At 53.4% G+C, this 22,108-nt stretch overlaps 1 protein-coding gene across 4 annotated transcripts in view; it reads right to left on the minus strand.

Annotated features, from left to right (window-relative positions):
• Positions 1 to 223: 223 nt before the first annotated feature.
• The window catches only part of Abr (ABR activator of RhoGEF and GTPase), a 146,904-nt gene continuing 125,019 nt past the window's right edge, over positions 224 to 22,108 (minus strand). For 3 of the 4 annotated variants that reach the window (XM_059271234.1, XM_059271233.1, XM_059271235.1), the window contains 7 exons: positions 8,997 to 9,056; positions 8,666 to 8,775; positions 7,793 to 7,932; positions 6,846 to 6,980; positions 5,969 to 6,074; positions 3,185 to 3,332; positions 224 to 2,619 (listed from right to left, as the gene is read on the minus strand). In XM_059271234.1, the coding sequence (XP_059127217.1) occupies positions 2,530 to 2,619; positions 3,185 to 3,332; positions 5,969 to 6,074; positions 6,846 to 6,980; positions 7,793 to 7,932; positions 8,666 to 8,775; positions 8,997 to 9,056 (789 nt within the window). In that variant the 3' untranslated portion in view covers positions 224 to 2,529. Of the gene's footprint in view, positions 2,620 to 3,184; positions 3,333 to 5,968; positions 6,075 to 6,845; positions 6,981 to 7,792; positions 7,933 to 8,665; positions 8,776 to 8,996; positions 9,057 to 21,459; positions 21,891 to 22,108 lie in introns of those variants that run through there. The other variant, XM_059271236.1, reaches the window with a different exon arrangement.

Raw genomic sequence — 22,108 nt, forward strand, 5'->3', positions numbered from 1 at the left:
GTGAGTGTCCCATGAAGGGAACTACAGCACCTGGAAATGTGGGTAGAGTGACAAGCAGGCTTTCCCCTCCAACTGCCACAGCCCCAACGTCAGAAGAGAGTTCGAGGATAGACAGATGGACAGGTTCCTGGAAACACATCTGGGTGCAGCTGGAAGGACTTAAATATTTAGATTGGTGATCGTCCCTGGACTACTGAGAACACAAACATCCACACCACAGGGCTGAGTTTTGTGCAAATGTTGGGGCTTTGCATTTTTTTTTATTAACATTTCCCTCTCACATGGTTTACATCAATTTATAATAATCTACATTAAGTTTAAACAGAACAGAGACAAAAAAAATATATCCATACCAACTTATTAGGGGTTCCATCCTACCTCGTCAGCAAAAGCTGGCAGCCCTCATTCACTGCCCAAGCAAGTGCAAGCATGCCTGGGATTCCTGGACCCTGTCTCCCGGTGCCTTGCTGGCAGTGATGGGGTTCTGGGCTGCATGGCCCCTGTCTCAGGAGAAACACCAGATACTTCCTTGGTGCCCCACTTGGGGTGGAATTTATAAATAATAGAAACCATTAATAATTCTCAGTTCCTCTTCCAGCCCTCTTGCTGTTATATTGCCTAAGCAACCTGGGGACTGCAGTAGCTAATGCCCAGAAGCCAACATTCCTTGTTTTGAAGAGACAGGAGGCACTGTTTTGATGGGCTTTGATAATTTGTTACTGTCAATCCTTTGGAAGTAAGAGTGCCACACATCAGCACCTGAGTGCCAAGATAGTAGCTAGATGATATGATCTCTACACTCACAGGCATTCTCTTCCACCTGTCTGAGACAGCAAGGCTCCTTGTTAAACTGCTAATAGGCAGTTGGGAAGTTGGCATTCCTTTCTCCTGTATGCACAAACTGTACCGTTCTGTCAAAGGCAACAGGTATGAATAGGACCTGAAAGAGCCCTGCCTCTCACCTAGCAGACACAATAGCTTGGGGGCCAGCAAACCCATCTTTAGACTTAGCCCTGAGCACACACAATGAGGGCTGGTCTCCCCAATCCTGAGGGCCAAGAATCAACTCTGCCACATAGAAGATACAGGAAGCTGTGTCGTAGCTCAAGCTCCTATGACAGGAGCATCTTTCCCTGCTAATTGCCACTGGACTGGAAATGGTGCTTTGGGAATAAATCTCTTTCTAGTACCAAGCAATAAGTTGCAGAGTTGGGAATGACACCTGCTGACCCATCCTCTGGAGCCCCAGCAGACACACAAGGGCGACAGCCTGTCCTCCAACTTCTAGAAAGCTTGGGATCACCCACAGGGCTGGATTTAGGAGCTGGGGCAGTGCCGGGGCAGGACCATTCCAGCTGGGTTGTGCCTTCTGTTCCTAGGCTCTGGAGCATGCATGGCAATGTGGCTGCCCCGTGGCAGTGCTTGGCTGTTGAGAGTGTAAAATCTAAGGCAAAAGTACCACGAGGTATATGAGGTTCCAGGTTCCAGGACAGAGCCTGCTTTCACCTGGACCCCTGATTCAGCCACAGAAGTTGCCCTCCAGGAGGTCATGCTCCCCTACAACAGCCTCTGCGGGTCTTTACTGTGAAGACTGGCTTCCCTTGACTTGCCCCTGCTGCCTGCTCCATCCGTCTTGTTCCTTCACAGCCTGGGCGCCCACCACACCCTCAGGTGTGTTCCTGACCTCTCTTGATAGCAGGACACTTGTGAGTCATCACACTCAAAACAACACCAGGGGAAAGGGAACAGAAAATTCAGCAGTAGAAGAAACAGTTGAAGATGCCTCATGGTAGGCAGGAAATAGAACAGACAAACCCCAGAAAGGGTAATTCTCAAATAGAACATTCCAGAAATCAGGTCTCCAGCTCTGTGCTAAGCTGAGAATTAGTGTGTGTCTGTCTCCTTGTTCAACGTCTGCACAGACAGCAAGGAAAGCAGGTGTGAGGCCAAGGGTGGCACACAGCACATGGGACAGGCCACCACTGCCCGGGGCCTCTGCAGAACTTTCCAGTGATGGAGCAAAACCCCACGCTGCACATGCATGCAGCAGGCTGGGAAGATGGAGAGGGCAGAGACACTGCAGGGAGGCTGCAGTCTGGGAGCAGGGCCAGGATAGGAGAAGCCGGCAGCAGTCACACAGCGCAAAATAAAAGTCCCCAGACTGGACTCAGGCAGAAAGAAAGCGTTGAAGAAATGAAAGAACAAAGCAGGCCATCTGTGCCCACACCGGCTCAGCCACTACCCTTTCTGCATGACAAATATACATAGAACAATTCTTAGACAGCACGGAGCATCAGACACACACAGGTACAGAGGGCAGGAGCTGGGGGGTGGTGAGGAGGCTCGGGGCTGGTCAGCTGGCTTTGTACAAGGTGGCACAAGAGATGCTCAAGTTGCAGATCTCGGAAGGTGGCTTCCCCTGGACTCCCGAGGGCTAGGCTGGGGAGTTTCGTTGCAGTCTTTTCAAGTCTATGTTGGGCTCTGGCTGGAGGGCTGCCTCCGGCCACCCCCACAGCTGCCCACCTCCGGCTACACATCTGTGGAGAAGTACAGTGTGTTCCGCTTCAGTTCTGCGAAGGAAATGGGGGGATGCTGCAGGTAGTAAAGCAGGACCTGGACCTGTGGGGAAACAAGGAGACTGAGGTTGTGGTCCTCATGTCCCAGACCCTCCTTCACCTGCGAGGCTGAGAAGAAATGACTCCCAAGCTGCAGCCAAGTCTGTGTTGCCCATGTCCCACCCCAGGCTCATTCTGGCCTCTCTCCCTTTTTTGGAAGCCCAGGTTCCTTCGCTCATTTCCAGCACTAGAGGGTGCTGCAGAGCCAAGGGTCAGGGAGCCATTTCCGTGTCTAAGTCAAAAGCTTCTAGTGTGGGCCTGAGATCAGCTTTGGTTGGGCAGCCTATCCTAGGTATTGACCCTGAAAGTAACCCCAGAACTTTCATACATTTGGTCAACCCCCTGGCTCCAAACCTGCTATACCCAAGACTGAGGTACTCTCAGGAAAGCAGCAAGCGCCTGCACAGACACTCTTCAACTCTTGTCTAGACCCATACATTGTGTTTCGGCCTAAGCAGGGAGGATCTGTAGCTCTGTGCTTGGGCACCCTATATACCACTGGTTTAGCTGCTTAGGAGGAGAGGTGGGGCCTCTGAACTGCCTAGAGGCCTCCACAGTGCTGGTAGTACCTGGGCCATGACGTCATGGGACCAGATGTCTGCAGCTGATGTGAGATGTGCTTTGCTCTCCACTTCTGAGGGTCTCAGTAACGTGGGGCCAAACACAGTGGCCAGGTTGTGAAGTGACATCTTGTTGATGGGTTCCTTCTCAGCAACCCTGAGGGAAAGGAAGGAGAACAGAGAAGTCACTCTTCAGCAGCCCCAGGAGACCTGGGATGCCGAGAGCTAAAGGCACTTGAAGAAGCTCCCTCAGGCATCAAGGGAGCAGTCACCTAGCTTCCCTTCCTACAGGTGGGAAGGACATTAGGCTAAGGGATATTTCTGTAACACACCCCCAGCACCTAGGCTATGTGCCAAGCTGATGGAAAACTGCCAGTCAGGACTAACAACTATCAATGGCATCACCCCTGACTTAGATAAAATCATTACAATAAGATGGAGCACACACTGGCTGTGGTGGTACACAACTTTAATCCCAGCACTAGAAAGGAAGGCAGAGGCAAGTGAATCTCTGTGAGTTCAAAGCCAGCCTGGTCTACAGAGTGAGTTCCAGGACAGCCAGGACTACATAGAGAGACCCTGTCTCGAAAACAAACAATGGAGACTACATTGTTCTAAGAACTCTGTGTAATACTGTACACTGTCAGTCATTGTGAGCCAAGTACCATTATCCTAGAGGTGAGGAAACCAAATACAGTCACACACTGAGAGGTGCCAGAGCTGGCTTCGGAGCCCAAGAGCTCATCATCTTACCATTTTGCTTTTTATTCAGAATCCAACAGTAGTACAGTTGTGGGGGTCGACAGTGACTGGGGCAGGCCAGGAGGACATGCTGCCCAGAGGCATCTGCTAGCTGAGTCTGCAGTTAGGCAGGCTGTTGTAGCAGGAGCAGCTGTGACCAGAGGCAAGTCAGCATTGCGTTCCCCACCGCCTCGGATGGGTGTGCTCATGGGCCTGCTCTGGCTCCTTCCAGAGTTTCCCTGCTTTTCTCTTATGTAACAGGCCAGGTACTCTGTTACCATGTCCCCTGAGTGACAGTGGGAGCTGCCATCTGTGGCTACTGTCCAGGAAGACTCAGTATCACCAAACACATCAAGAAATCCTAGACCTCCCCGACTCCATACTAGGAAATGTTTCTGAGGCTTTGATACACACACACCCTGGACAGGGCCTCTCATCCTACTCTCAATGCAACTCCCACCCTCTGGGCAGGAGTCACAAATGTGCCTGCTGACTGCTTTGGAAACGGGTACACACACACACACACACACACACACACACACACACACACACACACACACCCAGATGTGGGCCCAGTTCCCAGGGTGGAAAGCCTAATGAATTTTCCCTCCCATTCCTTCTTAGCGTGTCCTCCCACAATGTTCACCGAACTATTTGGGAACTGGTTGGGACTTTGGTCCTCGCCAAACCAGAGGGAGGGACATTGTCTCATGATGGGAAAAACAAGGCACCAGCCCCGCTGTGTCTAAGTCTCCACTGGCCCGCCAGAGCCTGGCCTGGCAGAACCAGAGCCAGCGCCTGGACGAGGGGATGAGCTCAGAGGTGCTGGCCTAAGGTAGCAGGTGGATTTAAGGGACACCAAGTGACCTAACCTTCCAGCTGGTGTCTGTGATCAGTCCTGGGCTGAAAAGTGAGTGACGAGGACTCCTTGGTACTACGTTTGGTACTCAACACTAGAATGGATGTCACTTGAACAGCTCTGGTTTGCCTTACCATGAGAGGAGTGAGGGAAGGGGAGAAGGGTCGTAGTTTAGGACTTGGAAGATGTGGATTTTAAGTACAATTTTCCAAGCAAGTCCCCACTGGGCTTGGGTCTCCGTTTCTCTGTTTCATAACATATGGGCCAAGACCAGTAAGTTTAAATTCTTTTTTGTTGTTGTTGTTGAAAGATTTATTTATTTACTTATTTATTTATTTATTTATTATATATACAGTGTTCTGCCTGCTGTATGCCTGTGGGCCAGAAGAGGGCGCAGATCTCACTACAGATGGTTGTGATCCACCATGTGGTTGCTGGGAATTGAACCCAGGACCTCTGGAAGAGCAGCCAGTGCTGTTAACCTCTGAGCCATCTCTCCAGCCCCCAGGTTTCAAATTCTTAACTGACTCATAATAAACACAGTTGATGATGTAACCCAGGACACACATCTACAGGTAACTGAACAAACAGTACTTTTGCCGGCAGCACACCCTATTGCTACCCTGTTTCACTGAAAAAAATGCCACACTGGGCTGGTGGGGTGGCTCAGTGGTTAAAGTCCTTGCTGCCAATTCTGACAACCTGAGTCCAGCCCTAGAACCCACATAGGAGGAGAAGAGAAATGACTTCTACAGCTTGTCCTCTGACCTCCACATGCAAGGCACGGCGCACACATACATACACACATGCACAAAATAATAAATGTACACAAAGAAAAATCTACACCGACTAAATGGCTGCATCTGGGGCCCACAGATTAAAACCCACCTGAGGCCCTGTGCTTTACCCCCCATTCTAAGAGGGTCTCCTTATGTTTCCCAAGCTGTTCTTGATTGTTCCAGCAATCCCCTGCCTTAGCATCCTGACAAGAGGCATGTGCCACTGTGCCATGACCAGTTACTTTAGGCTGCAATGAGGAGCCACAGTTTCCCAACAACAGCATGAGTTCAGGGGGTTGAAAACAACCGCTCAGGCGTCTGGGTGGCCGAGCACAGGCCAGTACCCAGGAGGCGGAAGTGAGAAGATGGGTCTGGCGGGACAGGTGACAGCTCTGGGTTGCCCCCCCCCCTTACCTTTTCAAGTGTTCCAGCAGGAAAAGGAAGGTGATGAGGTTGGGGTCGGGCAGGGAGCGGAGCAGGTGCATCATGCAGTTCTCCTTGGCAGCAGGGTCTGACAGGGCTGCAGGAGGAGAAAGGGCAGGGCCTGGTTGGAGGCCCAGAAGCCTGGCCCACAGAGGGAGGGCCTGGTCCGTGCATGGACTGTCTGTCAGCAGCGGGTTCCCCTGAGATGCCGCACCATGGGTAACACGGCTAGAAGGCAGGCTGGGGGAGCAGTCTCTTCCTTCCCTCCTGCGCTAGCCATTACCCCAGGACCACACAATCCACACTCTACGCTGGTTTAATCCAGTAGTTGCACATTACTAGGGGTGGGATGTTTCCCATCAAATACTTCTGAGGCTGGTGCCTACACTGACCAGCCTCCCCTAGGTTTCACATTCTCCATGGGGTCCAAAGCCCTGTCTGCCTCAGGAGAAGATGGGAACACTGTGCCAGGCCTGGAAGAGGCCCATCTAGGTGGGCACAGGAGCTCCACTGGCTAGTACCTGGGCAATGAGGAGAGCCATTCTGTGGGGCTCAGGACAGCTGCCCCCAGTATGGTATGGTTTAAACCAGCTTCCTCTCTGGCCCTGGGAGCTAGCAGCTCAGCGCCTTCTTCCCTAAATGCCTGTGTTTCTAGGAAGCAGATCAGTTTGTAAGGAGGAGCCATAAAGGGGACACCAAGGCAGGGGACAAGGGACAGAAGTCCACCTTCCCACCTCACTCTCAGGTCCTTCAGCCACCAGAGAGAGAGTACACTGGACAAGCCACTGGCAGGAATGCCCGGGGCATCTCCTGCTTTGCAGCCTAGGAGACTTAGCCCAGCCAACCCTCGGGACGCCAGAAACCTCACCGATGCCCTCCATGAAGGCTGGGTAAAGTCGGTCTGTGAGGAGGGGCTCCGGCAGTTCCCGGAAGTAGAGCTTGAGGGTGCCAGCGATGGCGTTGATGTCCATGTCACTCAGCATCAGCAGGATGTCCTTGTTATCTGTACAGGAGGGGGCAGAGCCTGAGGCTACACTGACCTGGGACACCTGTTCCTCACGGGCAGCCCTCAGAACGGTTTCTGTCCCTCAGACCTCGACCCACGGCACTTCAGCCTCTGGCTTCCCCTTACAAAGGCAGGACATACGTGGTGCCCACCAGCTCTGTTATGTCCACTCAGCTGTCATCTGTGGGAAAGGGCAGCAGGGGACAAGCTGGGGTCTATCTGCTGTGGCTTCCCAGCAGAGAGGAGGGACATAACTTGTCACCCAGAGTACCAGAGCCACATCCACACCACATAGCACACACCTAATCGCATGTTCCCATATCCCAGCATGCTCTCAGCCCCTATCCTATCCTTACCTACCTAGACCTAGTTCAGGCATTCTGAGCATTGGGTATGCTAACACTGTCTCAGCCTGACCCAGCAGGATGGAGAAGAGGAACCCGAAGGCCAGACCCCACCACAGAAGGGCTCTGTCGAGGAAGACCTGCCCCATGGTAACGGGGCAGAGACAGCAGTAGAGAGGAGCCTGAGCCAGCAGTATATATTCTGGAGTCCCAAAGGTCTCAGCTGAAGTTCAGGTATGAAAACTTCCACACCGGGTAACCCAGAGTAAGGGACCTGACCTCTCTGAATGCCATCCTTATTTGAGTGAAGAGAGACTAAGTGACAAGATGTAAAACATGTAACTAACTTGTCAGGGGGCCTCAGAAACAGCTTCTCTCATGCTATCACAAACTACAGACCAAGGTTCCTCTGTTCTCCACCAGCTGCTCGGGAACCATCCATGCCCACTGGGCTTCCCTACTCACTGGCATCAAAGACGGCCTTGAGTGCCTGGATGTCCGTGGCCACCCCCGATATCCTGTAGATGCCAACCTCTTCAATGCCCCTCTTCTCCACCTCTTCCACGCACTGCCGCACGATGTAGGGCACCTTGGAGCGCTCCCGCCTGCAGGACATGGGTGCACAGGAGAGGGATGGAGGGAGCTTCTCACACTGGCTGGACCCTCTAGTTCCTCCACAGCCTTTCTCAGCCTTGTGCAGCTTGGGGCCCTTGGGGTCAGGAGTCAAGGCAAGGAAGGCCTGGGGAAAAGGCTATCCCACTCCCTAAAGCCTGCTTGCTGAGGTACGGCATCGAGCATGCGTGGAAGAAGTCCTAGAGACTGGTGACAGAACCCCACTGGATTTGAGTGCTTGTGGGTAGGGTAGTTCAGTGGCAGAGCACTTCTGTAGCAAGTGTGAGACCCTGGGTCTGCACCCTACCCATGCAATTAAAAAAAAAATGTTCAGGGGAAAAGGAAAAACAACAAACAGAAAATGTTCACGGGGAAGCTAAGCAGGGTAGGTCAAGACCTGGGAACAAAGCGCCCAGAGGGGCAGGGTAACCGAAAGGGTGTGGCCCTTTCCCAGCCAGCCACCCTGACTCCAGCTTACTGCTGCCAAGCCCAAACGTGGGCCCAAGGCCACTGTCACTTCTTATTGACTGCAGGGCACAGACACTCTGGCTTCCCCCAGGACCGTCCACTGTTTCCATCCTGGACCACTTATTTCTAAAGTGTCCTAGGAGCCGTTTCTGGCCTCCAAACTACTTGCCTGTGGCACGGGCAGGCAGGGGGGCTGGAAGGTGGGATGGGGCGGGCACCCGGGTACCAAAGCTACTCGGTCTCCACGGCAGTACCTACTTGGTCACCACGCTGATCTTCACTCCGAAGACGCCGGTTTGCTTTTTGGATGGGGTCCTCTTCAGGCTCATGTCACGGCTGGTAAATTTCATGGAGAATTCCACTTTGATCTGGTCAGGGGGTGGAGTAGGTACAAATCCCCCAGGGCATGAGTGTCACCAGACATAGGTCTCTCTCCCCAGGACTGTAAGCAGGGCTACCCTCAAGCTGGCAGGGGATGGGGAAGGGTATGGCCACGGAGGAGAGGACACTGGTCTGAGGGAGGTGCAAGCAGTCTAGCACCCAGGGGAGGGTGGCAGGAGGGTGGCCGCCATGGCTCCGATGTCCTTACCCCATTCATTTCAATCACATCCGTATGCCAGTTCTTGGTTTCCACAGTCTGTGGATCCAGCTGCGGGGGGCGGGGGAGGGGGAGAGAAGGAGGACAGGTCAGGGCCCAGCTTCCCTATCGGTCAGCAGCTGCTTTGCAAGACAGGAAAGGGTTGGAAAGGGTTGGAAAGGCAGAAGCCTGGATGCTCATCTTTAGATCAACCTGCTAAAGTAGTCTGAGCCCACAATCCTCTGCCCACTCCCTCCCAGTCTTTCCTAGGGATGGCCCCTGATTCCCTGAAGAGAAGGGGCACCTTCTATGACACACCGTGCTCGTCACACTGTGCTGGGTCCTGACCACATTACAGTCAGAGGTGACCTGTCACCTCATTTCACAGACACATAAACTGCACACTGAGAGAGCACAACGCAGTACACACTTAGATGAGCGTGGAACGTGAGGGGACAGCAGGGTTTCCTGATTTCCGTGAGGGCACTGAGCCCTTGGCACCTACATGGAGAACGAGACGCTCAAGCTTCACTATGCTCATGCATTTATATCCCCAGCTGTCCTCCACCTCAGCATGTTTTAAAGTCAACATCTCAACATTACTATGGCAAGTTTTAAGTAGCTGTAAAGAATATCATTTCCAGGATAATGTAAATATTGACATCTTAAAATGATGACATCATTCTTTAAGTGTATGCAGTGGAATCTAATTACCATAGTGACTCAACACCCACCATCATCCACTTCAACACAAGGATGAGCTCATCTTTTGAGGTGACAAGGCCCATCTGACAATGCGGTCAGGAGCCAACACAGAGTGATGGGCACAGTGCCTCACAGAGGTTGCCCCTCTCCTCCAAGGGATCGGAGCTGATTCAACTCTCCCTGCCCACCTTCATCCTGGACAAATCTCTATACCTTCAGGGGTACGTGTGCCTAAACACAGGGCACCGTCCCCACAGGGGAAGAAATGTATGTGAGTCAGCCCAGGCCCTTCCTGCGTCGGTCCCCTCTGAAGGGGTCTGGGGTACACCTAGCTGGCTCTGAGCCTGGGTCCAACAGTCAGTTCCATGCACGGAGGAGGAATGGAATTAAGAACAGAAGAAGAATGCAGCATGGGGAGAACCAATACGCACATCTTCCTTGGGCAGAGCCCCTGCCCACAGGAAGGCCTCCAACAAAGACAGCTACCCGTGTGACGCTGCCTAGACCCTCTCATTCAGAAGGCCGCGGACTCTAGTGAGGCCCAACAGAAGCCCCAACTCTGGCCTGAACTTCCGTTTTCTCTCAGCTTTTGTCCCCAAATCCTCGGCCTGCTTTTTCCCAGTTCCTCTTCTGTACCTAGACAGGGCCTCTGTCTGCCCTGATTCTATCCCCTAGAAGTGGCCACACAGGGTAGAGGGATCTCAACTGTCCTTCCCCGGCTGACTGAGACAGATGCATCCCTTGCTTTGGAGGTTTCTGAGACAGGGTCTTGCTATGTCACACTGGCTGCCCTGGAACTCTCAATCCTCCTGCCTCAGCCTCTGAGTGCTGGGATTTCAGATGTGCATAACCATGCCTGGCTTAGGGCCAATCCTTTTGAAAGTAAGTCTTTCTTTCTTTTTTTCTTTTTCCTTCCCTTTCTTTCTTTCTTTCTTTCTTTCTTTCTTTCTTTCTTTCTTTCTTTCTTTCTTTCTTTTTCTTTCTTTCTTTCTTTCTTTTCCCAAGACAGGTGTAGTTTTGGTGTCTGTCCTGGATCTCACTCTGTAGCCCAGGCTGGCCTCGAACTCACAGAGATCCACCTGGCTCTGCCTCCTGAATGCTGGGATTAAAGGCGTGCACCACCACTGCCAGGCTAAAGTAAGTCTTTCTAAGCACCAGCAGAAACCTCAGGCTCTTTGATGTCCCGACACCTACCAGGATTCACCTTACATCCCTTTTCGGTCTTGACCCTATGATCTGGCACCTCCTCTTGATGGAGCCAATGGTCCCCACCCCTGGAGTGGCATCCAGACATAACCGGAGTTTGGAAATGGCAGGTCAGGGCTGACCTGGGGCTCCCATTCTACCTCATGAATTTGGTGGGTCACCGAGGCTCCACGAGCCTTGACTTCTTCCCAGTGGTAGCCATGCCTACCTCACAGGGCTGCCTGACAAGAGTTTGAGCATGCTGTGACAAACCCTTTGCACACACGTCAGTTCATCAACATAACCCACTAGTTAGTATGGTTCAAGCCTTCACAGTCGTTCCCATTCTGAAGACCAGGACACGGAGACTTAAACAGTACAAGGAACCTACCCAGTGTCCAAGACCCAGGGAATGGGTACTGGGTGCAGTCAAGTCTCCCCGACTTACTCTCTCTGCTCAATCTGTAGGACACCATGCAACATGACTAGCCTGGCACCTGTACTTTGGAGTGGTGGCTGCTGGCACCATGATTCTTTCAGAAGAAACACCAGACCTCTTGGGATGGAGTCTGGTGTCTAGCTGCTTCTAGAACAAACTTCCTGTTTCTTCTCTTCCCCATATGAGTCTGTTTTCGTAGGAGATCCCCCGCCCACCACACCCCTACCCCCAGACAGGGTTTCTCTGTGTAGCCCTGGCTGTCCTGGAACTCACTCTGTAGACAAGGCTAGCCTTGAACTCACAGAGATCCCCCTGCCTCTGCCTCCCAAGCGCTGGAATTAAAGATGTGCGCCAACACCCCCACCCCCATCCCGCTCCTGGGAGCTTCTGAAACAGGTAAAGCCCCTTCTGATGCTAAGGTCTAGCTCTAGCTTGCTGTGGGTTCACATGCTCCAGCCTTTCTCAGAACAGCTATGGATAAGGCGCCCTTCTTTTTTCTTTGAGTCCCCACCACTACCATGTTCCTTGGTTCCTGCCACAGGTGTGGCTCTAGCACTCCCTTACAAAGACCTGCCCGGCTTCTCAGTGCCCTGACAATGATGCTCCATTTCCCAGGAGGCCGGCAGCCTCGAGAAACCAAGTCTATTTCAGGATGTCATTTAAATACAGAGAAGGGAGGGTGGGGCGCCAGAGGGACATGGCACATTTTCCAGAGAAATGATGCTGCCTGAGTTGCTGTGACTATTTATAACCCCTGGGAACTGTGGACTCTGCTATTTCCTGATTAGATTAGTGCTCAGGGTACAGGAGCCAGCCCTGGGGATGTCAGTCAGAGGGGACAACCCTGAGTCCCAGAAGACAGGTGCCATCCATGGGTCCCGGGCACAGGCACTGAGTGGGAGGTAGCAGACCATGTGAAGGAGAAAGGCGGATGGGGCTTATGAGGGGCTAGGTGGGGGAGAGCCACAGGTAACATACCTGCAGAGAGGCTCCTCCAGGGTAGGGCTCAGGTAAGAGAGAAACAGGTCCCAAAACCCCTTAGAGGAAGTTATTAAGCAGTGGCCATATACACATAACAACTCAACTGTCTGTGCATTTAGCCTCAATCCCATTGTGGCCACACATTCTGCCTTCTCCCTAAGAGAAGTGGAGGCCTGTAGACTATTGTCCAAGAGTGCACCAGACCATGAGCCACACAATGCAGGGGCTCTGCTAGAATCCCAGTCAGCTATCACTCTTTTCAGACGAAGTGGCCGGTACGTAGGGCAGGAAGCGCCCACATGGTCTTCTAAGGGTGAGGCTCAGAAGCTCCAAGGATAGAGGACACTCAGTGTGAGTTTCGGGAACATCTTCAGATGGGGAAGCCCTTCCTCCCCAGGCCCAGCTTTCACCAGCAGCCCAGGCAGGTAACCCTGTCACTTCTTGGCCACGTCCCTGGGCCTGGCATTTAACAAAGCAAGTCTGTGTGACCCTTACCACCGGAGTCTCTCTTCCTAGTCTCTGTCGGGTGACAAAGCCATCCTCGAGCCTGAATTGTGACTGCTGGGACACATTCCACCATGCCCCATGTCCTCTTCTATCACACAGCCTAGCCCATCGGGGAACGAGGGGTGTTGTTTCACTTTCTGACAGGCCCTCCTGTGGGCTGTTTCATCTTCAGGAAGAGGCCCGGCTTTGAGCAGCTGGGACAGACAGAAAGGCAGAGCCAGCCACCTCGGGTCTCAGTGGAGAGAGGCAGAGGTATGAGCAGTCTTCAGAAGCAGTGCTCTGAGAGGATGCACCCATGGGCTCAGGGGATGATGCATACCCCTGATGACAAGGTTCAGCAAGGTTCCAGGCCTCCACCTCCGAAAGGGAGACCCCCTTCCTTCTCTCTCTCTCTCTCTCTCTCTCTCTCTGTGAGTGAAAATTTAATTGTAATAAAACATTTTAAAGCAAGTTCCTACGGTTAAGAAATCTGCTTTTCCGGCCGGGCAGGCAGATCTCTGTGAGTTCAAGGCTAATCTGGTCTACAAAGCTAGTTCCAGGAAAGGCGCAAAGCTACACAGAGAAACCCTGTCTCGAAAAACCAAAAAAAAAAAAAAAAGAAAAAGAAAAAGAAATCTGCTTTTCCAAGGGGTAGGGGAGCAAGCTGATTTCGCAAGCATTTTTACCGAGTCCACGTTTGGGGGGTTTCTGCTGCTCCTTGTCACCCCATCCATCCTCTTTTCCCACACAAAGTCGCCTCCTGGTATGGCTAGGGCAGGACAGAGCAAGGTGCTTTCTTAGAGCCTCCTCCTACCATTGCCACAGCACTGGAGACCTGAAGTCCCGCCCCCGGGGCTGCTCCTACCATTCCTACACTAATGTGCCTGTGGCCTCCTGAGACGGAGACCCATCCTTGCCCTTTTCTGGAAGGGAATAGTCTCCCCTCTCCCCTCACAAAGTCTTAGAGATTTACAAAAATGAAGCGCTCTTTAACACAGGCAATAAATCCAGGGTGCTAAAGCCGCTCACTCTGACAAGGGCAGCGCAGGAGCCGCGTGAGTCAAGAACCTCGATAAAACCAGCTGCTGACAGGTACTAAATGAAAGGTAGTCTGGGTGTTTCTGGGGATCCTCGTCACTGGCTGACCAGGCCATGGAGCCTGGGCCCCGAGCCTGGCAGGTACCGTGTTGGCTGTGAGTCCAATACTGAGGCCACAGTGGCGGTCTCGGGCTGACTTTCTCCCCTTGCCTTCGGTGCCGTCACAGGCTTAGGGCTGGCTCCCTTGGAAAACTAAGCCAGCCTGTCATTGGGACACACCACAGGCATGAGAGGCACAGCAGGGCAGGCAGAGGGGAAGAGGATCTGCCAAGAGACAGCCTCGCCCTCCTGCAGCAGGGCACTTAAGATTCTGTCCACGTGGCTGCTGAGCTCGGGGAAGGGCAGAGGAACATGCCTCCATCCTGCCTTCCAGCTCAGCAACTGGGTCCGAAGAGACCAGGGTCAGGCTCAGGAAACTGTCGCCTCATCTTCCCAGTGGCCTGGCAGCCTCACTGTGAAGCCCGGCCAGCTCTGCCTTTCTAGGCCTCTCCCTTTGGAGGAGGTACAGCGGGGCTGGGACCAGGCTGCTCTCACAGTGCTCTGTGGCTCTGTGGTTTGTCCTCTCCTCCCAAGCCAGCCACAGGTGAGCTAAGCTGACTCCCTAGTCCCAGACACCCAGGGGAGGCCCCTTTGCTTCTCCTTGCTTCCCCGCCCCCTCGCAAGAACTCTCAAGTTCCCGGGGCCCACATATGGAAGGGGTTTAGCAGCTTGGAAGGAGGCTTTTATTGAAGCCAGGTTAGCGTCTTAGTCCCACAGCAACCTGCCTTTTCCTGCGCTCCACCCAGGGCACTCAGCCTGTCCTAGGCAGACCACACTCTTAGCCTCTGGCTGGGCATGGCTGAACTTTGAGGAGGAGCAGACGAAACTCAAAACTGGGCCGCTTGTGGACCTCCACCTCTCCACTAGTCCTGGCGCTCTGCCAAGGCCTTCCCTACTCAGGGCCACCCTCGGGATTTCACCCCAGGGCCAAGCTGCAAGTAAAAAATAAGTATTCCACCCTGCCCCTGCCCAGGGCCATGCTGGGGTCAGCAGGGCAGCAAGGGCAGGGGGCGGCAGCCCAGTCTGGAGGCATTCAGGACCAAAGCAGCGGAGGAGGCCCTCAGCTGCCTGAGGCAGTAGCCTTTCCAAAGTCCAAGCTGGCTACTGTTGGAATGCCAAGGGTCTGGAAGACCACCATGGGCTCAAAGGCCTCGACTTGCAGTGATTTCATAAGAATTACAAAGTCCTCTTCAGAAGCTGACTTTACCTCCCCACCCTGGCTAGGAACATTTTTTTCTACGGACAGAGCCTACTTCTAGTGAAAATGAGGACACTGGCAATTCCACTGTGCGGATCTGAATAGACTCCTCTCCAGGCCTCACATCTGCTCCGCATCTCACGTTCACATACATCATCAACAACATCCCTGTGGCCGCTGAGGTACAGCAAACTGGGCCAGGTGGCACACCCTACCCACAAAGCAGACGGGCAGGAACCTTGCCCCTCTACATGTTCCCATCTAGGTTATCAACTGCCTGCATGGCCACCTTGCTCACTGGACATCTGAGAAATAGCCATAGAACCCGGGGAAGTTCTGGGCCTCCTCCTTGGAGGCCACATAAGGCTGGTGGTATAGGTGAGAACCTATATATAGAGCCAAGCTGTTTGGATTTTAGAGCCAGCTCCTCTGCTAAGCACTGTGTGACATCATCTGGGTCACTCTCTAAGCCTCCATTCCCTCATATATAAAACGGCACCGAGAACACCAGAACTCACCTCAGAGCATCAAGAGCTAAGACTGATGCCTGGGACCCAGGCACGCTCAAAACACACCAACATTACCGAGTTGGCTGAAAGGCTCCAGGGGCTTCCTTCTTGGTCACTGACAGGTCCCTATGCCTTCAACTTCGATCCCTCCACTCTGCATGACCTGTGCCTGCCTCTGGACACACCTGTGCTGGGGCTTCTGTCTGTAGGTTACTTTGTCTGGACTGCACTGTCCCTAGATCTTCCACAGCCAAACCATGAAAGTCCACCATTTCAATTTTCCATGCTAAGCCTCCCAACTCTCCCTCTCTAATCCACTACCCTATGTTCTTTTCTTCCCAAATCATCCAGCCTGAAGTTACTCTACTTATTGACTGACTTCTTTAGATCAGGCCTCCCTGCCTGGGCCCCTCGATATCCCTTGGCCCTGCACACAGGAAGCACTCCGTCAACATCTATGGCCCAGGATGTGGGGGATGGAGACAGCAATAGCTTTCTACCAGGGTTCCTTCAAGACAGGAGCCAAACATTCCCATTTGTCTCTCTTCTCCATGTTCGGTGAATGGCTGGCCATGGCCCACATGCATCCATGTGGCCTCTCCCCTCCGGACTCTGCTGTGTGTGGAGAGTTTAATGCTTTGTAATAGGGATTAAGTCTTAGCCAAGACCATCGTATGAGCTGGATCCACAGAGATCATCCCATTCAGTTCCTTCACTGCACTGACTCCAGAAAGAAGAGACTTATCCAAGGTCTCACGGCAAGTTAAGCTATTTTTCCAAGACTGAAAGAATGAAGCCCCTTGGCTCCTACCAACCCAGGGCACTTTCTCCTCTAGAAGTCTGTGTCACATGAATCCGGGGCAGCTTCGAGGGTGCATTCTAGAGCATGAGCACAGCACTCAAGTACCTGATGGGAATGGGTGCTGTGGGTGCCACTGCACTGGCTCTGTTTCTCTGAGACACCAGCTATAGATAGGGTCACTGTCCAGGAGAGAGATGACGGCACGTTGTCTCAGGCCCTGTTTCAAGCTAAGCCGGGCTAGGGGACATTTCCTCAGGCACCTTTCCCTCTCTGCAGAAGCCCAGGAATAGCTCCTATGGCTCCTGTGGGACCAAAGACAACACACCTGGTCTATGGCTCCTGGACACCCAAGACCGACACTGGCTTTCTCCTGGGCATTGAGCAGGTCCCAGGAGCAGGGGGTGGTGTGTTCCTCTAGGCCACCAGGGAGCTGACAGAATGCCAGTGTTCCTTCCTGTCCCCAGCATGCTGTGACAGACGAAAGGAAGACAAATAGTCCCTTGTCAGCTCAGCAGAGGGCCGAGTCTCTGCATCTGAGTGCCCTTCACCAACACGTGGACACCCCCAGACAGCACCTGCAGAAGTTTCAGGGAGCCTTCCTAATGCCCTCCACAGCTCTGTCCTGGGCCTGGGACCTCACTATCTCTGGACACTACTGCAGTCCTGGGTGCCAGCAGCTCTGGCCTTTGAGGAACCACTTTGGTTGGCAGGCTCAGAAACCTCTGGTCCAAGGCCATCTAAAAGCAGGGCACCAAGCCCAGGAGGGCCAACTGGCCACCCTGTGTATAGGATCAGACATGCTGGAGAGCACCAGAGAGGCCTGGCACTTACCTCACACAGTACCAAGAGCTAAGACATCCAGGTGCCAAAACCTTTGACAAGTTCATCCTGAGCAAGGACTTCCACCTCAGGGTGTAGGACCCCGTGCACCAGCACATTGTGTACAGTGCGGCTCTGCATCTGGAGGAGGCTACCGTGCATCCGATATGCAGAGTCGCGGACTTTGGAGAGACAGCCCAGTGGAAGGTGGGGGAGCTGGGGTTGAGAGACTATTCGTGTGGTCCCAGAAGTCAGAGTTCCTCACTTCGGAGGGGTAAGCCCAGTGGCTGTGTGGAACGTAAGGGTCACAGAAATCCTACTTCCCAGCTGATGGTCTGACCACAGTCCTGCCCCACAGAGGTCTGGGAGGAAGAGGGTTGTAGGGTCTCTAGTCCCTGGGGAAGCGCTCCTGTTCTTTTGTCTACAGTTGAAGGACTACTACAGGGATGTGGTTGGGTCCGTGAATGGCAAAGGCACACAAAGCAAGTTCTTCTCTTTGAGAGTAAGGAGTCAGGGAGGGTGGCAGCGGGGCCGAGCATCAGGCAGCCACAGGCAGGGCATTTCTACTGCAGAAGCTTTTATCTCTCCTCCCTACCTCCTTCTCAGAAAGGGTTTTATTATTTAGCTTTCTTTTTTATTTATTTATTTTTTTATTATTTTTGTTGTTGTTTTGGTTTTGGCTTTTTTTTTTTTTTTTTTTTTTTGGTTTTTCGAGACAGGGTTTCTCTGTGTAGTTTTGGTGCCTATCCTGGATCTTGCTCTGCAGACCAGGCTGGCCTTGAACTCACAGAGATCCACCTGGCTCTACCTCCCGAGTGCTGGGATTAAAGGCGTGCGCCACTGCCACCTGGCACTATTTAGCTTTCTATGTAGCACAGGCTACACTCAAATATGTGGTGGTCCTCCTGTCTCAGCTTTGAAGACTAGGATGACAGGTTTGTGCCACCACACAAGTGTTAAGGTCTCTCTTGATGTTCAGAGCCAGAATGAATGAACGAGCCTAAGACAGGTGTGTGTATCTTTTATCTAGTACTCTTGAACCCTCCATGGCAGGAACAGCTAGGAAATGGCTAAGTGAATGTCTTGGGATGTGCATGTTGTACACAAACCTGTGCTGGAAAGATCTGTCAAGCTAAATGACACACTAGAGGGGACTAGGAGCTGTCCTAACAATGGAGTCCTCTTCTACGGTCCTCAAGCTAACAATAGAACTCCCTTCTACAGTCCTCCTAAGCTCAAAGGTCCCCTACACAACTGTCCTCAAGGTGTCCTGTATCTTATCCTTTCTCACGTACTACCTCTGACCCTTTATGTAAACAGGGTTGGGTTAACAGCCATCACAGAACATGTGTACTTAGCAACATCAGCCCCCTTCTTGCTAAGAGAAGCTCTTCAAAATCCTGGACTTCTCAGGCCCACAGGGCCATTCTTTGAAACAGAGACAAAGGCTCAGAAGCTTTCCTCAACTCTCCCCTGCCCCCTGTATCTTCAATTCAGACTGAATCTCCACTTCTGGCCAGTATCTGGTCTGAATGAGAAGCATCTTTGTCTTGGGTGAGTGAAATAGAAAGAGTCTTGATTTCCTCACTGGACAAATGTCTCTGGCCTGGCCATGCTTCGGGCTTCTTACTCAGCCTCTGTGATTCCCACAAGGGGCCTTATTAAAACCTTGGGCTGTTCTGGGATTAGGAATGGAATTCCTCCTTCAGTCCCTTCCCCTCTTAGGTTCAATCTAAGAATCTAGATCCAGGCAGGACAGGAGGAAGGGCAAAAACCCTGAGCTTGTTCTACTTGAATATGATTGGAGAGAGAGAGAGAGAGAGAGAGAGAGAGAGAGAGAGAGAGAGAGAGAGAGAAATTGAAATGCAAGTTAAATACTGCACGTCCTGGCAGAACCCACAAAGCCAAATGCCACGTGTGTCCTCTGCTAAATGCTTGCACAACAAACCAACCACCAAGCCAGGGCCTAGAATGAGGCTTCAGCCCCAGAACTCTCCTTGCGGACAAAAGCAACTCCAGCATGGCCCCTAGGAGAGTCCCTGGACCTCCGTCTCTGTTCCTCCAGCAAACACAGGTCTCACACTATTTCAAAGGCTCTATTTTAACATCAGGACCTTTCTATCAGAACAGACTTTTCAGGCCCAGTGTGGGGTCCGAGATGAGTCACCCTCCCCTCCCCTCCGGCTTTTAATGGCTTTGGTTAGAGAGGACCAAAGGCCACAGGTATCTCAGCATTCACGACATCAAATTCTTAGGGCACAGAGTTAATAAGGTGGTCCCTCCTGTCAGGCTGGGCAGACACCCCCCCCCCTCCCCCGCCTAAGGCCTGCCTCATCTCAGCACCCTCAGCCTGGCAGTGAGACACTCTGAAATAAGTAGACTAACTCAGCTACAGAAGGGAGAGGAAAACAGGCTTCTCCCCCCCGCCCCCTCCCCCCACTGGCCTATGCACAATGAGGCAGGCTCAGGAGGGTAGATGTCCCTGTCACCTGCAGTGTCAATGACACTGACACATTTTGTCACACAGCATGTCCTAGGGGACTGAATCACCAGCTACAAAGCACAGCCCTGCGCCACGGCCACCCTGCAGTCACACTGGCACCAACAAGCTCAGCAGCCCAGCACCTGGCTGGCTCGCCGCTGCCACCCTCAGCCAGAGATCACACGAGAAACGGAAGTGTCAGATGCCACTGAAAGCCAAGCCGGCCAATGAGTTCCTAAAGTGGCTTCTGTTTTGCCAGCCGCAAATGAAAGGGGAAGCGAAAATGTGGCTTTCAAGGGTTAGAATTTTAACCAGCCCTGCCAGGTACCCAGGGTAGCAGGCAGGTAGACTGCGAGGCTCTGACCAGCTCACTTTAGGTCAGGAACCTGCTAGAGCACTTTCTTGCCAACCTTGAGGTTTGGGAAGGATGCGCTCTGGGCTGGTGTCTGCTGGCCTCAGCAAGACCTGGGAGAGGAGGACAGGGTGGGGGTGGCTCCAGGCTGCCGGCAACAGACAGCTGCCTCAGCACAGAGGGGCTCTGGTAGCTGCCAGGGCCAGTAGGGCTCTGCTCGCTGGGTCCCCAGGGAGACTGAAGGTGACCCAGGGGCCAAAGCAGGACAGCTCAAGTTGCTGCCCTGCCCAGCACTTTCCAGGACTGATGTCACCTCTATAGGGTCAAGTACGCCTCACTGGCCGGAGATCAAACCAAACAGGAGCCAATGGGCCCAAGATCATTCTTCTTGGCAGGGGCTGGTTGGCACAGGGATTGGCAGAAGATCTTCCTCTAAGATCTAGGGAGACTTGCAAGTCCCATCACAGACTCCATGTCCAGGTGAAGGATTACCAAGGCTCTGGCCAGCCAGAACCGGCACCTTGTAACAACGTAGGCAGTTGATCTGGTCTGTACAGTTATCAAGCGTTTACTGTGTGCTGGGCACTGGGTCTGGCTTCTCCTTGGCTGCCTGAGGCCAGGGCCGAAAGCCAGCCCCAAGGCAGCCTGCCCAGCTGCAGGACAGTTAGCTTCTATCTCGGACTTTAATCCCAACTCAGGTTTGGGGCTGTAGGCAAGACCCTGCAGGGAGCTTGCCCTGGCCTAGCTTGGTCAGGAACCCCCAGACATGCTGTGTGAGTTGCTGGATAACCAGTTGGCACCAGGCCAGCAGTTGTCTGGGTGGTCCCTAAAGAAGCAGTCTACAGCCCCTAGACTCAGCACATTACTCCCTCTCCACCACCAGTCCCTCCTCCCTGGTGGCAATGATCCTTTCAGCTTGCACAAAGAAAGCTCACAAGGCAGAGCATGCTGAGGTGCCCATCAGCAAACGGATGGAGAGCTGACATCCGTAAGAGACGGTTGGGGGTAATCATGCCCGTGCTGGGCTCCTGGGAGGACAGTAAGATCCAGTGAGGCTGTCTGTCTATTTCTATTCCTGCCAGCTTATACTCAGGAGGAAGCCAGTCAGGGTCCACTTGCTTAGGAGACAAACCTCCTTCTGCTGAACGAGGGACAGACACAAAGAAGGCAGCCAGGGTTAGGGTGGGGGTTGCCACTAGCTTTTATCACTAAGTTCAAGCCACTTAAAGCATACTCATACCCATATTCCAGCCTCTGTCTTGGGACTTCCGGGATCCAGCAGGAGCAGTAGTGCAGAGGTAGAGTCCCCAGCGGCCCCAGCCCTCCCTCAGCCCTGCAGCCCTTCTATCCCTCCGCCACCCCTCCAGCCCCTGCTAGCACCTTATGACGGAGCAGCTTACTGCGCACTCGGCCCCAGAGCCGGGCGCCAGTATTGGGCACACGCTTGCTTCCTGGCTCCTCCAGTTGATCCAGGCAGCAGTGATCCAGGGATTCGCACACTGCCTTCAGGCTGCAGTCGGGCTGAGGCAGGATGTCCGTCATGCCAGCGGCCAGCCTGCCGGTCCAGCTCCGGGCAGAAATGTGGAGAGGCGCACAAGCGGCTCTAGGGAGAGCCGCCGCGGTCTGCGCACAAGTGCTTAGCAGGGACTGTTAGTGGGGCAGTCCCGAAGCAGCAGCGGGTGTGGGGCTCCGGTTTCTCCTCCCCTCCCTCGGCGCCCTCCTCCTCCTTCCCCCTCCCTAGAGACTGCAGCCGGGAAGCAGCAGAGTCTGAGCGCAGCACCAGGGCCCAGTGCCTCCCCTCAGGCAGCCTGCTGCCCGGTCAGGTGAGCTGCAGCTCCCGGGACGCGGAGTGCGGTGTGCGCCAGGGCCAGCTGCAGACAGTACACAGAACACTCCCGCCCCACAGAAGGAAGTGACTCAAAGAAGGATTGGGAGCTGCCCCCCCCCCCCAAAACCATGCAGGCCCGGGGTTTAACTCTTGGCAAGCTGGGGCTTCTCCTCACCCACCCTCTACCTCTCCTTCCAGCCT

This window comes from Peromyscus eremicus, chromosome 8a (assembly GCF_949786415.1).
Source record: "Peromyscus eremicus chromosome 8a, PerEre_H2_v1, whole genome shotgun sequence".
Classification (NCBI taxonomy): Eukaryota; Metazoa; Chordata; class Mammalia; order Rodentia; family Cricetidae; genus Peromyscus; species Peromyscus eremicus.